Below are 16941 nucleotides of genomic sequence, written 5' to 3' on the forward strand. Positions count from 1 at the left end.
CATACGGGAACTTGATTGACCTCAGTCTAGCTGGCGAGATGGCGGGTCAAACTTGCTCATGAATAATAAAGTAGCCGTCTAGCCGATCGACCAATTGAAAGCTTTGTTTGACGTCAAGCTGGATGACGTCGGCAGAAAACCGTTAGCGAATCAAAAGGACCAGTTCGTGACCATTGGCAGACTGTTTGTGTGGAGGGAGCGGAACCAAACTGGCTGCTGTGGAGACTACTCTAGTGATAACACTTTTACAGTGCATGATGGGCCTTCCTTAAATCATCCTCTGGGCTGGTACGTTCAATCTCAGCCCATTGTCATTCCGAAGCAATAAACATTTGACTTCAACAGGAAGGCCTGTTTCCATTGCTACATTCTTGATGTTCTTATATTAAACGAAAGTACGATTGCCGGATTCCGAATGATATTGTTGATTGTAACACATAATAAGTTCTATGTTAAAGCTTTGTTTTACATTACCTAATTACAATTGGGTGAACAATGTGTTCGTATGTTTACTGCGCTCTGTACAAAATAGAAGAATAACATTACATAAAACCCTCCACCACTAAATACTTACAAATTAATACATGAAGAAAATAATATTTAAACTGGACTACTGCCTAACATTTTGTGTCTTGAGCTGTTTAAGGTGGTTATGCAGGCATTATAAAAGTGCTCTAAACAGATTAATTGAGTAGACCAAAGTACACTGATCAATATGCCTTTTCTTTGGAATCAATCGGACATAGGCCTACGGTGGCAAAATACATCAATTTATATTTTCTTTGTATCGTATTGTCTTTATCAATAATCAATCAAGTCAATAAGCTAAAATGACTGGAGAAGCTCATTAACATATAATTTTTGCCAATATTTTGATACAAATCCATGCATAAATGTTCGGGGTACTTTTATTTTGCATAAATTTGCCCTGAAACTTGGTCAAAGTGTTTCTAATATGTTTTAATGTATTATATAGTGAAGGCCAAGTTCAATAATAAACAACATGTTTTACATCCGACTTATTCAAAACAAGGTGGAGGAAAGGGCATTTTATTTTTTAGAGCAGAATCGTAAATACCCATAATTATAGTTATTCTAGCATACACTATGTCTGCACAAAAGAGGAGAAATCTTTTTATTTGTTATACTGACATATAGGACCCCCTTATTTATCTCAAAACATTCCTAAAGTGTTTCTAGTTTATTAGCAAGGCTATATGAAGAATATTTGTTTTGTTAAAATAACTGACTTTCACAAAATACAAATTTAATTGAAGAAACCTCAACAAAGGAAACAAAGAAGACGTGAAACATGTTAATTTTGTTTATTTGGCCTAACTTAAGGGCTATATGTTTTACATCCTACAGCATTATCGTTGCTCAACAATGTAAAAACGTTTTGTAACATTCCTAAAACATTTTTGAAAACTTGGTACAAATCATTCTAAACAGAATGTTATTTTGGAGTTGCAAAAATATTTTGAAAAAATGTTTGTCCAAGTATTTACAATCACGTTTTTAAAATGTTTTCACGACCTTTATATAACGCGACATTTAAATGTTATTAAAATGTTTTACGTTTTTATAACATTCCAAAAACATTTTTGACAACTTGGTACAAATCATTCTAAACAGAATGTTATTTTGGAGTTGAAAAAATATTTTGAAAAAAAAAAATGTTTGTCCAAGTATTTACAATCACGTTTTTAAAATGTTTTCACGACCTTTATATAATGCGACATTGAAATGTTATTAAAATGTTTTACGTTCTTATAATATTCCAACAACATTTTTGAAAACTTTGTACAAATCATTCTGAACATAATGTTATTTTGGAGTTGAAAAATATTTTGAAAACGATGTTTGCTCCAAATATTTCGTTTTTATAAATATTTACAAATGAAGGTAAAATGTTTCTAGTAAATGGTTGAAATTTTAAACAATGTTTTTGCTTCCTAAGACTATGTATTTATTATCAATATCATGCCTTATACTCTGTTTGACCAAACTTCCTATTCAATCATGAGATGGAAATTTGTTTTTTAAGATGTATCCGGGAGTTGTATAACACTTTCAATTTTCATTTCATCACGCTCTAAAACAAACGATTTCTTATGTATTACTTTGTTTCGTGATGAAAATCGTGATGTTTTATTTCATCACTCACGAACAAATTGATTTCTTATGTATTACTTTGTTTCGTGATGAAAACCGTGATGTTTTATTTCATCATCACGCTCTAAAACAAACAATTTCTTATGCATTATATTTGTTTTGTGATGAAAATCGTGATGTTTTATTTCATCACGCTCTAAACAATAATTATAGTTACATGCATTTTAAGAAAAAATCTTATTAAAACAGTATGTTGTTTAGAAAAAATGTAGAAAGTGATGATGATGATGATGATGATGATGATGATGATGATGATGATGATGTCTCCAAAAGTGTCCCAGGTTTTTTTTCTTGCCCTAAATCGTGCGTATATCTATAAAATAAGGCACTTCAATAATCAATAATCAGTCCCGCGACGGTCTCCGCTAACTAGCTACTAACTTGGGTTATGGGCGCTGATTTTCATGTTCGCTGTCACTTACTCATCAGCGAAGTACGACCCTTTGTCAATCACCTTCAGTACCCCATTTCGGCATACTATATAAGAAACTCATCATGATGATCGAACAGAGAGTACTTTAAATGTAGCTTGTACCGTTTTCGTGTGGCATTCTTCAGAAGTGAGCGGTCCGTTTACCAAAATTTTCGGTCAAATCTCCATTCAATTAACACGGGAGTTGGCTAGCTATGCCTTGCCCTCACTCACTATTTTACCAAAGTACCAAATTTCTGAACATCTAACCTATAGCTGTAATTTTAGGTCATGTACTTTTAATATTGGCCGGTTAACCCTAACCCTAACCCTACCACAATATACTGCCGGCCATTTTGAAAAGTCCACTGAAACTATGTAGATACATTTTATGCAAAAAACCGGCAAAAAAGCTTTCCGGATTCGGTTTCAGCAGCCAAAATGGCTATAGAATCCACTCGTCTAATAAATGATTTGCAAAAATGCTATCATTTGCCCAGGTACGGTATTGTGCAAAATTTTACTAAACAGCAGAGTAAAATCTTTCCCCTTACTCAACACCGGGTAATTTTACTCAATTCATGTGATGTTTGGTTTATAATGTGATTTTTGGTTTACATTGTGATATTTTGGTTTAAAATGTGATTTTTGATCAAAAAATTAGTTTTTGGTCTAAAATGTGCTTTTTGATCAATAATTTGATTTTTTGTTGGTCAAAATCAAAATGTGACTTTTGGTCAAAATTAATGTGATTTTTGGGTTGGAAGGTGTTTTTGGTCAAAAATGTGATTTTTTTTTTGTATGTATGATTTGTTTTCCTTTTCTAAAACATCTTGTTTTAAAATTGGGAAACAAATGATAATGACGTAGATATTCATTATTTTGTTTTATACACATTACCCACCTACAAAAATGCGGACAGTCCTATATTGCATAATATGTATTTCGATTGAACATCTGCATTTTGTACCATTCAAAGAACAGTAGTTTTAGCTAGTAGTAGCTATACAGTTAATATTGATGAGAATTTCAATAATATGATATTGGAATTAAATTCATAGTCCCTCTTTAAAAATAAAATGTTATCAATTTCAGACAATTGAGGCCCGATTTAAGGAAAGTTAAAAATGAGAAAGAATCCTCACTTTGCAGTTTTTTATGTTTCTTATTATTTTGTGATGGTAAAAGTAAGGATATTTTAACACTTTAGAAATTTCTCGTTTGTTATGTTTCTTATTACTTTGTGAGGAAAAGTAAGGAATTTTTGTATTACTTTGGAAATTGTTCACTTGTTATCATCATGTTTTGTGATGACAACAGTGAGAATTATTTTCATCATTTCGCCAACTTCTCATTTGTTATGTTTAACGTTTCTTATTATTTTGTGAGGAAAAAGTGAGGATTTTTTTATCACTTTGGAATGTTTTCATTTGTTATATTTCTTATTATTTTGTGATGAAAAAGTTGTTCATTACGACGCCAATTTTTTCATTCATTTTTTTAAAATTATTTTGTGATGAGATACGTGAGGATTTCTATCACATTCGAAATATAATTAGATATGGCACGATTTGGGGGAGAAATTTTGGCACCTATTTTTGGACATCATAATAATTCATCACTTTTTTTCATCACTTTGAAAACAATATTACAACATGCAATCAAACAATATCAAGGCATGGAATAATAATATTAAATTTCTCAATCCATGGGCTTAAAGCAACATTGTACATTATACAGAAAATTTAAAAAAATCCGAAGTAATTTCAAAATCTTTTTTCCATACAAAATAATGTGAAACGTAACAAATGAAAAATTTGCGAAGTGATGAAAAAATCCTCACTTTTGTCATCACAAAATGATAGAAAACATAAAAATCAAAAATATAAAAGTAGTAAAAAATCCTCACTTTTTTTCACCAGAAAAAATATAAGAAACATAATAAATAAAAAATTTGCAAAGTTATGACAAAATTCTCACTTTTTTCCTCACAAAATATTAAAAGACATAAAAAATTCAAAATGTGCAAAGTGATGAAAAACTATCACTTTTCCTCACAAACTATAAATAAGAAACATAACAAATGAAAAAATTACAAAGTGATAAAAAATCCTCACTTTTTTCCTCAAAAAATATTAATAAGAAACATACCAAATGAAAATATTACAAAGTGATACAAATTTCGGGTTGGTACAATTTGTGACCCTAACTTCTCATACCCGACTTTTCAACCTAAAAATTCCAGCCAATATGGTACATATTTTCTAATGATTTAAGCAAAATATTTTTTTTAATTCTCAAAAACCCAACTTAACAAAATAACAAAAACTGATGCTAAACTTAAAATGTGTATCCATTATTTAAATTCAATCAATCCCGGAAATTAAGCATGTTATTAAAACCCTAAGCCACGATGGGTATATTTGTTTTTGATTACCCAGATCAGCTATAATGCGTATAATAAAGGCTACTGCATGGAGGTGAGGTTTATGACCAAGAAATGTAAATATTGACTTTCCCTCTGTGTGTGTCATCACATGAACAATTACGTAATCGTATTGACTTTTGTTGAACCATGGTTGAACTTGTTAAAAGGTCAGTGAACTCATCATCACTCCTGCCAGAGACCATTTTCTCGGGGGGGTGCCCTGTGCAAGGCAACATGATTCAGCTTTGGCCCTTCAGATCTGTAACCTAACTTTTCCAAGCTGTCCCAAAAAATCTCTTTTCCCGTGAAAATTTGCTATCAATGCTAAAATGCGAAGGGGGATACCGGAGCAAGGGGCCAAAATTTCCACATCACATCGCCGTTCAACTAAAAAACATTAATTACCAGGACAAATGCGCGCGAAAAAATTGCAATGAACAAAATAATCATGTGCCATAAAATCGTGCCAAAGCCCACCCCTATAGCCAAAGTCATCCTTAAAGAACTAATATCACTTTCAAAACATACTGAATCTTCAATTATTAGGGGGGCTGAAAAATATGTAGGGGGGTTCTGAATATAGGGGGATTCAAAAGTTTTGGGTGTATGAACAGGGGGTTAAAAGTTTTGTGCACTTAGAGGGGGGGGGGGGGCTGTAAAAACTTTAGCAACATTAGGCCTGAAGCAAAAAATAAAGAATAGCCTTCAATATTTTCGTAAATGTTCCAGTATTAAAAACCAAAACAAAAGTTCATTCCAGATTAAAGGGTATTTATTTGATACAGTTAACATAATTTAACTACGTCCACGCCTAAACGCAAAACCTGCTATTTTTGAACTACGTCTGCGCCGACTGCGCCGACATAAAAACCAAGACCTACGGTCCAAACACTGCATGTAGCAGCAAAACACTCAACACTCCTGGTATCAAACACAAAACAACATATCATCCCAATTCAACTTCAACGGGGACAAATCCCCCTCCAACACTGCGTCCATGCCCCATTTATAAAATCACCCATTTTAATTACGACCACACCCAAAGCCCAAACATGCTAAATTTCGACTACGTCTGCGCCGACATTAAACCAGGACCTATACTTTGTCCAATTTACATGTACCAACAACAAATTCAAACACTATCAAACACAAAACAACATCTTGTAGGCCTACTCCTTCAACGTTATTGGGGACAAATCCCCCGCAATACTGCGTCCACGCTCCATTTTTAAAATCACCACTTTTAACTACGTCCACGCCCAAACGCAAAATCTGCCATTTTCAACTACGGCTGCGCCGACTGCGCCGACTTAAAACCAAGACCTATGTCCAACATACTGTTCTTGTACTGCCACCACATTCACACACAATTTAACATATTATACTAATTCAACATCATGGGCATGGCACAAATCCCCAAAACACTATGTCCCATTCATAAAATCACCAATTTTATCCACGTCCAAGCCCAAAGCCCAAACCTGTTAATTTTCAGCTACGTCTGCGCCGACTACGCCGACATAAAAACTAGACATAGAATTTGTCCTAGTAGGCCTATACATGTACCAACAACTAATTCAAATACAATCACACACAAAAATACCACATCTTGAACTCCTTCAACGGTATAACGGGGACAAATCCCCCCGCAATACTACGTCCACGCCCCATTTATAAGAACCTGTCAATTTTCAACTACGTCTGTGCCGACTGCGCCTTGTTAAAAACCGACACCTATAGGGCCTATAGGCCTACTCCCGAGTAGTACCAGCAAACATACTTCCTTTGTTTCATCTGCAACTTAAATAATGCATCTACGCTGCATTGATCAACCCGCCAATTTAAACTGCGTCCACGTCAAACGCCAACTCTGTCGGTTTTTCGACTACGTCTGCGCCAACTGCGCCCACAAAAAACCAAGACCTATACTTAGTCTCCAGAATAACACACTCACAACATTACCATACACAAATCATTAAAACAGAATACCCCACTCAAGCACAAAACACCCTATTCCAATACATACAAACATGTTACAACTTTATACAACTATACCCCCGAGAGGGGTATTCTGTAGTTACTCCAATTTTATTTAAGAAGGAGATTGGTATAGAAATAGTGCCGTACCCAAAGAGTGGAGGGGTTGGGGAGGGACAGATTCACCTCTGTGAGAAGTCTTGGGAGGGGAGGAGGGGATATGGAGAATGAGAGAGGGCTGGAGGAAGGGAGAAATAAAAATATATTATAAAGACAAGTAGATAAATAGAAATATAAGGAAAATGATGGGAATGAGAGAGGGAGGGTGAGAGGGGACAATGAGAGCGAGGGAGTGATAAAGTGTAGGCCTAGGAAAGAATAAGTACAGAGAAGGGAAAAGAAAGGAATGATGAATACATTTAATAATAATTATTAGGCCTATATAATAACTAAACATATAACAGCACTGAGCAGCCATTCGATGATGTCAATGCCTTTATTCGTTACGTAATTAAAACGCCCAGTCAGATGTATTTCACACCTACCAAACACAACTCACCCAATTTCGCAAACTGGACGTTGAATGTACACTCTCATGAATATTGATTGGCAACATTTTCCAATATGTCAGCGCTCTAATCGGAAACAATAGAACAATAGACCCTGCAGAGCGTTGCTCCTGAAGAATAAATTCTATACAGCTGCGGTACAATTTGCTCGCCATTACACGGTAAACTTTTATCTTATAATCTGAAGGACGATCCTTGTGTGTGAAAGCATTATACAAAGGGGGGATGGGCAATTTTCAAGGGGGAACATTTTGATGAAATTTGTCAAAAATGGGCTAAAAAGTATAAGCAGCCAGCATTCCATAATATTGGCGGAAAGAGGGGGAATGACTTCGCACAGGGGGCAGCCCCGCCCCTCCTTGGCTACGCCACTAGGCTCAGCCAATATAACCAGCCCAAAACCCCGGGCCCAAAACACATTTGCGAAGTTGGATTCTCTGATTACAAAACAACAAAACTGCTAAAAACTGCACCTTTCATAGTGGTTTCAATTATTTGTCGAGGATTTCAAACATTCCAATAATCCTTATCCCAAATAAATTACTTTTAATTTAAATATATATTTTGCCTATAAATCATAAAATTACGTCAAAAATGCTTGTGTTTACTTCTCCAGCGTAACGGTCACTCTAAATAACACTATTGTGATCCTTGTGAAATCAAGCATGATGGCCGAAGAGATGCATTGTTAGCCTCCCGGTTAGCCTTACCACGTAATTATCAGATTTATCAGCAGTTAGTCATTATTACAGACGTACAAATAACAATAGAATGGTATGGGAGTACGATCGCCCATCAACTGACCTCCGAAATATTTTCCCACAATAAAAAGAATTTATGATTTAAAAAAAGGTGCATTTTTTAAACCAGCCCTGTTAAACCAGCCCTGTTCAAATAATGGGAGATATAAGTGTATTTTCTCAATATTTTCAATTAAGTTTTCCATAAAGCAACATTTTCTTGATGATACCATGATGCCACTTAAAATGCCCGCTAAATATTTAAGGTGGTACTACACCCCTTGATAAATTTATGACTATTTTTGCATTTTTCTATAAAAAAATCAAAAAGTTATGTAGGGCCTATATTAGGGGCAAAGAATAGGCTGGAATTTTAGTGACTCTAGACAAGCGGTACGTTATTTATGATAAGAAAAAAGAGGTACTGCTAGAATGTACCTCATTTCTGAAATTGCAGTGAAGTAATTGGATTCTTTGCCCATATAATATACATAACTTTTGTTACCAGTGATAGTTATTTTTTGAGAAAAATGCAAAATTTATCAGGGGGTGTAGTACCACCTTAAGGTGCATGATGACTCTGTGATGATGACCTTCAATAACTCATTGCCCAAAGTCCTAAAAATGGAACATAAAGGCCACACATTGATTTATCCTTTTCATTATCCTATCCAATCATTTAAGGATGAGAGCAAGATGTATGACAGGATTTTTGCACAACCGAGCAAATAAAAGAAATTTTACAATTTGTCTAAAGTGAAAATACCAAAATGTGGCATAGTAGATAGGCTATTATACATGCAATGTAGGTAACAATAAGGAGCATAAATCAATTAAAACTTAGGCATAGTCAATTGGTCATGTTGGTAACTTTAGTTGAACACGAAGTACAGTATGATATGATATCTTTATTAGATATCACAATTTAATGGTACATAATCTTCGAAAGCATGATTTAAATATGGTGCATTATGCTATCTTTGTTATAGCGTGATTTATGGTGCATAATGTTATCTTCAGTAGATAGCAAGGATTAAATGTGGTACTTTCTGCTATCTTCAGTAGGTAGCACGATTTATGCAAGCGTCAATTTAAAGCTTGAACCTACCTCAAGCCTCGACATATTATCGACGTCGATTCAATGCCGATGATTGAGGTCATATTTTGGTTGACCTCAATCATCGGCATGGAATCGACATCAATATTATGCCGAGGCTTGAGGTGGGTAGGTTCAAGCTTCAAATTGACGCTTGCATTAAATATGGTATATAATTCTATCTTCGTTAGATAGCATTATGCACCATATGCTATCTTCAGTAGATAGCACATGTACATGTTAAGGTTGGTCTGAACCCTGGAATTATGGAAACTTTCGGGCCTCATAACTTCTAAATTGTTGGTCTAAAGTATATAAAAATATACATATTTAGAATGGCAAAGACTTGAAAAGTTCATCTGTGAGGTCAAATTTGGGCCAAAATGCCATTTTTGGCCCAAAATCCCAAAAATAACGGTTTTTGGCCCAGAATTTTTCGTGCATCCTAACAAAAAATTCTTGGGCTAAATTTGTTTTTAATTAATTTTAAAAACTAGATCAAAATATCTAGGACCCGTTTTTTCATGTTTTTTAATTTTGACCAATTTCACCAAAAATATTTGAAATTTGGGCCAAAATCTGGCTTTTTTATGATTTTTTTGAAAAATCCGCATTTTTTGACCATTTTTGGTGCAAATTTCTCAAAGTTGGCCCAAATTTGACCTATAATTCCAGGGTTCAGATCAACTTTAAATGTGGTACATAATGCTATCTTCAGCACGATAGCACGATGGATCCAACATATAAGTAAGTTAAGAGGTACAGAGAAAGTTAGTGCCAGAGAAGATGATAACATCTTCTCATCCCGGCTTCTCATCTTTCCTGGTTATATAACAACTAAATCGTCAAAATTTCTGACTTTGGTTTGAGTGGATCAGATCATGTTAATTTGCCCCCGTTGTGACAGTTGCTATTGTTGTTTTTGTTTCAAAACGTGCGGTGGTCTTCGCCAATGAATGCCATTGTTTTAACATACAACAAAGTATTAGTATGTTCAACTTACTGTATACAATAGTTATCAACTTTTAAGGATTCACAAACTTTAGATTCCTTCAACGGGATTTTCATGGAACTATGCCATCAATACACTATTTCGGATGGCATTTATTCCGTGAAACTGACTGAACATATAAACATCAATTTTGCTGATGTGGATTCTATTATTATTATTTTTTTGTTTCACACTTTTCGTTTAATATTAGCCTACATTCTTTTGAAACCCAAAATGACATCCATTCACCATACATGACTTTTTCTTCTATTAATTTGTATTTTTACCTCCTTGCATAAATGGATCGATCAAATCACACACAGTCTGTGTGTGGCATGATCGATATTTTTCGATATGGGATATTAATAAGCCATAAATTAACCCAGTTATTTTAGCAAAACATTATAATTTCTGAAAGAAATCAACCACTGAATCCAGTGAAGCAAACAAGTTTCAAGGCCTGGTTTTTCTGTTTGGCAGATACATTGTTTAATTTTTTTAATGTCCTTGCTCTTCTCTACTCTATCACTATCTATAGTCTCCATACACTCGTTAATATATAACTATCCAGTTGTAAAAACGCACACAATATCGAATTTGCTCTACTAAGGACCACTAAGGACTGTTCAAAAATTACGAGCCCCCGATGACGGAGTGGTAAATTTTCCAACCCTTCCCACTTCGCACTGCCAAATTTTTTGGTTTCCAATTTGCAAACCTTATGGACTGAATGCGAGCGTAGCGAGCAGGAAATTGTGCCTATTTTACTTTTTTCTGGAAGGTGTCCCGTAAATGTGCCCCCCTTTCGACCTGCCAAAAATGCCCCCACCCCCTACGGCATGCTAATAATCTCCCCCCTCCCTCTCCCCCCTCCATTTTACCCTCTACAAGGCTCATAATTATTACACAGCCCTTTTACTCCCATATATGTTGCTGCCAAAATATACCGCAGAAAAGTAACAAACAAACCACTTCGCTCATTCTACCTTTATGGGATAGCTTGATCCAGAATGACTTTCCGTCACGTATCTCATTTCATAATGGGAAAATATTTTAGGGCCTAGAACCGAACCTTGTGGAATACCTTACCTCCTTGTCATTGATCAAAAATATTTTAGGGCCCAGAACCGAACCTTGTGGAATACCTTACCTCCACCATTCTGGAATGTTAAATATGGAAACCTCCAGACGTTTCCAAGCCCTACGGCATATCCGAGACACGAGAGGATGAAGTCCATTTTATTGCCCCAGTTTCCTCTTTCCTTGTTTTCGTCCCCGTCATCGTCCACTTTGACCATCTTGACCTCAGGCTGTATGGGTGTGAAATAAACGAAAGAAGAATAATGACAATGAAACGTGTACAAGTATTCAGCTGTCATTATGCAATTTACTCTCTTTTCCTATTGGGTTCTTATATTAAAAAGATTTGTCAGGGATGTGTGACAGATTTTCAGGCTTTTTTGGTAAATTCGGGCTGCAATTTTCAGGAAATTGGTTTAGAGATGGGCGTTTTTTTTCTTCCAAAATTGTCTCTAAATATCTGGAAAAAAGAGCAAATTTGTCATTGTTTTTAGCAAAATTTACGAACAATTTCATTGGGGACATTTACGTACCACACGTAACTTTCACTTGTATTAACTCTCTATACTGTCAAAAACATTCATTTTTTACTATCCAATTTGTTAACCGATCTTATCATGCTTATCTTGTATACCAATCTTGATCCCGGGGGTATTCCTGGTTGAAGGTGAACGGGGGATGTGCCCGGCTTTGGGCAGCAATTTTGGTACTAGTATATCGAAGCATGGAAGTACGGCATTTGCAATTAATTTATTGTTTACAATTTGGGCGTATTAGGCAAAGCAAAGTTCACACACAATTGTGTTGTGTGCTCTTTTTGGTGCTTTTTGTGAACATTTGGCATACTGATGGGTTGCAAAACCAGCAAAAAGTAGGTATTGAGATATAAGGTCAGATCCAAAAATCTGCGTGGCACATGTACTTGATTCCACCATGGAAGTCTCGTACTTTCATGAATCAACGACCTTGGTATATGTCACCTTTTACAAATCAAAACACTCTTTTATTCAATTGTGTCCAATTATCCATGGGCAAAAAAAGGAATAATGAGAACCAATGAGAAAAGAATGGATTACTTCCAGATCTATGACAGTAGGACAATATTGTTAGTGACAATGAATCAGTGTTTGAATAATCTTTATAGTTGTAGGAAGTTCGCAACCGAACGGGAAAAGGAATATACGGGGGAATATAACGTGGCCGCACACAGTGACATCGCCCCAATATCTTCATAGTAGAAATCGCCATGGTAGGTTGAATCCACAGCCACCCATGACCATTTTATTCGGACCTTATGAGATGCATATTATTAGCGAAGTGACCTGACTAAGGCTACTGACATAGACGGGGTAATTGATTTCTCGCTCTGTGAGCAAGCTTGTATACGACATTGCGGTCAATGGTTATACTCTCTCCACTTGAGTGAGTGCCGCTATAGCCTGCTGCGCGCTGTAGTCCATACAAGACCAACGCAATATAAAACTGAGAGTCTTGGTCAAATTTTGAGTTCAAAGCGCACGGCCAATTTTCAAAGCGCACGCTAACGACTATAATATCTGTTCAACACGTATTTTCAAGTGTATGAGACCACATCTGGTTTCTTGAGAAAAAAATCATTTACGGGAGATATTCATCATTTTCTAACTCAGTATCCGAAGATTTTCGTCTGATATCAAAATCGTGCATAGCAATTCACGTGTATCGATCCCGTGTATTCATTTTAATGTCACTGCTGCACCAAATAATTATTAGCCAGGCGATGTCGGTGTGCCGCATAGCTGATGGTTTACAACCAAAAGAACAAAAGCCTTTTTTGTTCAGAGTGAACTATTTCTCACCAGTGACGGCGCCACGGGGGGCATGAGGGGACAAATGCCCCCGTCAGAACTCTTGCCCCCCCTGTTGCTCCTCCCAGCAAAAACCCAAAATTACGAACATTTCCACTTTTTGCTGCATTTTTTGGCAAAAATTGTTGATTTTGCCCCCCCTCCCCGAAATGCACTTTCCCTTCAATTCCCCCGAAAAAAGTTCTGGCGCCGCCACTGTTCCCCACTTGAACCCGTCCCTTCCACGGTGCCCTGAATAGCTATTGTAGCCCACCAACCCTGTGGTTAAGAGGCTAGGAAATCATTCCTAATCTCATACCCGGTTTGTATACCTTTATCTATGATACTATACGCTGGCGAAGTTACGTAATTAATCGGATTAATTGCCATAGCAATAGGTGAAAACAATTTTGAACATATCGCGCTGCACTACAAGCAGATTACACTCATCACCTGTGTATGTCTGCAATCATAGATTGAATACAATACCGGTCTTTTCAAAGATAGGGCCTACTAATCCTACAGGTGCAAGTGATGAGCATGATATGGTTCAATGCAGAGGTACCGCGTGAACGTATACAGTGCAGCGCGGTATATTCAAAAATTGTTTTCACCTATTGCTATGGTAGTTAATCCGATTATGACATAACTTCGCCAACGTATACTCTTCCTGAATCCTTGTGAGAATACATTGGTATGGATTTTATTTAAGATTTGACCCAACTTTGAAATTTCACCCGCTGCATAAGCGGCCATTTTGTATTTATGCAAATTATGCACTAATTTCACTGCGGAGATTTTCCGGGACTTTTGATGTCTTATTAAGTATGCTTTTATGATGGTGATTAAATAGATGCTGTTGCACTTAGGGACGCACCATTTGATACTCAGGTGGGGGGGGGGGGTAGGAAGTTGGGGTCGGGGGAAGAAATTTTTTTTTTTCGCCGCCGAAGGCGGCTGAAGAGTTTTTTTTCACCGCCGAAGGCAGAAGGTTTTTTTTTTTAAATTTCATGCATTATACACAGTTAGGTGGGGAAGGGTTTTTTTTTTTAGTGTTGGTGGGGAAAGTTTTTGTTTTTTTGCTCATGTAGTGGGTGAAGTTTTTTTTGTTGAAAAACTTCCTACCCCCACCCTGAGAATCTAATGGTGCGTCCCTTATCTATTCCAGCTCTAGTGACACCTCATTAATTTCCCTGGATCTTTGGATGCAAATGGGTATTGGCATTTTACTTTGACAAATCAATTTAACAGAGCTGCTTTTTATGCTCCTCCAGCGACCATTTGCCTAATCCTACCCAGAAAAATATGCATAAGGTGTCACTGCAGTTGGAACAGAAAATAGTGGTGGGAGATTTAAGATTTTGACTGGCCTACAACCAAACCAAGTACTGAACCGTTGAAAATAAAAAGCACTTAGGTCAGCACCGTATAAAAAGAAAGAATGTAAATCAGGATTGCCAGATTTTGATCCTTTCAATTTTTTCGAGGAGTGATGTAAATACCCAGTGTTAATCTATTCGTCCATGAAACCTTTCTATTTAAAAGCTCTTTGCATGAAACTAATAATTGTAAATATTGAATAGCAAGCTTTATAAATTTAATAAACTATTAAATCCACCTCCAATTGATCGATTTCGGTTTGACCAATGGTTCAATCGATTTAGGTCACTATCTCCAAGGCCATATACTCCAAAGGAAAAGGTGAAACGCAGGTTATTTTGTTTAAGAAAGAACCTTTGATATGGGTTTTCATTGCAGACCAATGTGGCCAATCATTGGATAAATTTGGGTCCTTCTTGTGAAACCCGGGTGTGAAACATTGGTACACTGGTGGATTACAAAAACATCAAAAAGTAGGTAGGCCTATTTGCTCGAGAAGTCTAGCCAAGAATTTCATCACCGATAGATTTATTATAGGCTAAGCCTTAACTCAAGAACCGCCAGTGGCGGCGCCACGGGGGCATGGGAGATCCCCAGTCAGAGCTCTTCCCCCCTTGCCCCCACCCCGAAAAAAACCTAAAATTACGAAAATGTCCACTTTTGCGGCAATTTTGCACAAATTGGTTGATTTTGCCCCCCCCACCTGAAATTCACTTTGCCCCTCAATGCCCCCCCCGGAAAAAATTCCTGGCGCCGTCACTCAGAAATATATATGCGATTTAACTCATTTCCGAAATTAAAGATCAATGTAGGCCTACCCTACTATTGATAAAGAAGTACATTTCATTTTTTAGTCAAATTGCTAAAACTGAAAAAGAAAAATATGGCTCCTGTCATTCGACTCGCGAAAGAAAACGCTAGCTGATATAGGCCTACATGTTTTTTTCCACTTTCATCGTTTTACTGAAATGTCAGTTGGCAATCAGTTTTGAAGCAAATTCGATACTGAAATATAACGCAGCTATTTTTCAATCCATTCTCTGTTTCGAACTACAGGTAATTATTTTAGCTTCGAATTTGAACACGATGGTTCCGCATTCGATCGGTGAGCAAATTCGTGGCTAGACTTTTCGAGCAACAGGTAAAATTAAAAGTAGAAAGATTTTGAAAGTAAATACGATTTTCTCAGGGTGTTTAAATTAGAAGAGCTTAGAAGTCCATGCAAACATTTGGGAGCACTTAGTATGGTCCCCGTACAGTCATCAAATCATAGGGGCGTGTCTACTCGGTCTAACCAGCCCCTGGTCTAACTAATATAACAATATTTTTATACGCGGAAAGATTTATAGAAGGTTTGTAATTCACGTTTTAACACTGTAAAATACCACTCATTTATTTAATAATGTTTTAGTTGCCCTTGTGTACATAACTGCTGTTTGAGTTTTAGTTGCAGTATACGATACATGATATGCGATATTCATGTCGAATAATTATGTACAATGCTTACTTTCTTTGATCATGTTGACATCTTGAAATGTACAAGTCCGATACATAAGATGTAGTCTATCGCCATTCGATTTTCAAGTTCATGCAATACCTTATTTACTACCAAGTTACTTTTGCTTCCACAAGTTTATTAGGCAAATTCAAATTCGTGTCATGCTTATGCAGTCGCTGTTACTTAAGGGGGTACTACACCCCTGTGGTAAATTTGTGGCTATTTTTGCATTTTTATCAAAAATAATCACACACTGGTATCAAAAACTAGTTATGAATATTATTGGAGCAAGGAATCCAATTACTTCACTGAAATTTCAGTGATTCAAGACAAGCGGTTCAGTAAATATGATAGGATATGAGGTACATACTTGCTGTAGGCCTACCTCTTTTCTTGTCATAAATAACGAACCGCTTGTCTTGGGTCACTGAAATTCCAGTGTAGTAATTGGATTCCTTGCCCCTATATAATACAGATAACTTTTGTTACCCCGTTGTTACCACTGTAATATTAGTTTTTGAGAAAAATGCAAAAATAGACAAAAATTTATAGAGGGGTGTAGTACCCCCCTTAAAATACATCGCAATGAAATAATCATAAATCTGAAGTTTAAAACAATACTCACATCACCCATAATGAGGTATAATTCCTTTAAAAATGTCTCCTTAAAAAATAATATTCCACAACTCGTATATCCAGAAAAAAAAAATACAGCAACAATCCGTCCTGTGGCTGTGTGTCAACTGAGTGGACCGAGATTTTCCGTGAG

At 36.3% G+C, this 16941-nt stretch overlaps 1 protein-coding gene across 1 annotated transcript in view; it reads right to left on the bottom strand.

The window, feature by feature from the left end:
- The window catches only part of LOC140139876 (sodium- and chloride-dependent neutral and basic amino acid transporter B(0+)-like), a 36330-nt gene extending 19389 nt beyond the window's left edge, over positions 1-16941 (bottom strand). Inside the window, exons 1-2 of the mRNA XM_072161638.1 lie at positions 16798-16941; positions 11539-11698 (exon numbers count right to left, since the gene is read on the bottom strand). Of these exons, the coding sequence (XP_072017739.1) occupies positions 11539-11698; positions 16798-16806 (169 nt within the window). The 5' untranslated portion in view covers positions 16807-16941. The remainder of the gene's footprint in view (positions 1-11538; positions 11699-16797) is intronic.

The sequence above is a fragment of the Amphiura filiformis genome, chromosome 18, assembly GCF_039555335.1.
Source record: "Amphiura filiformis chromosome 18, Afil_fr2py, whole genome shotgun sequence".
In the NCBI taxonomy this organism is placed as follows: domain Eukaryota; kingdom Metazoa; phylum Echinodermata; class Ophiuroidea; order Amphilepidida; family Amphiuridae; genus Amphiura; species Amphiura filiformis.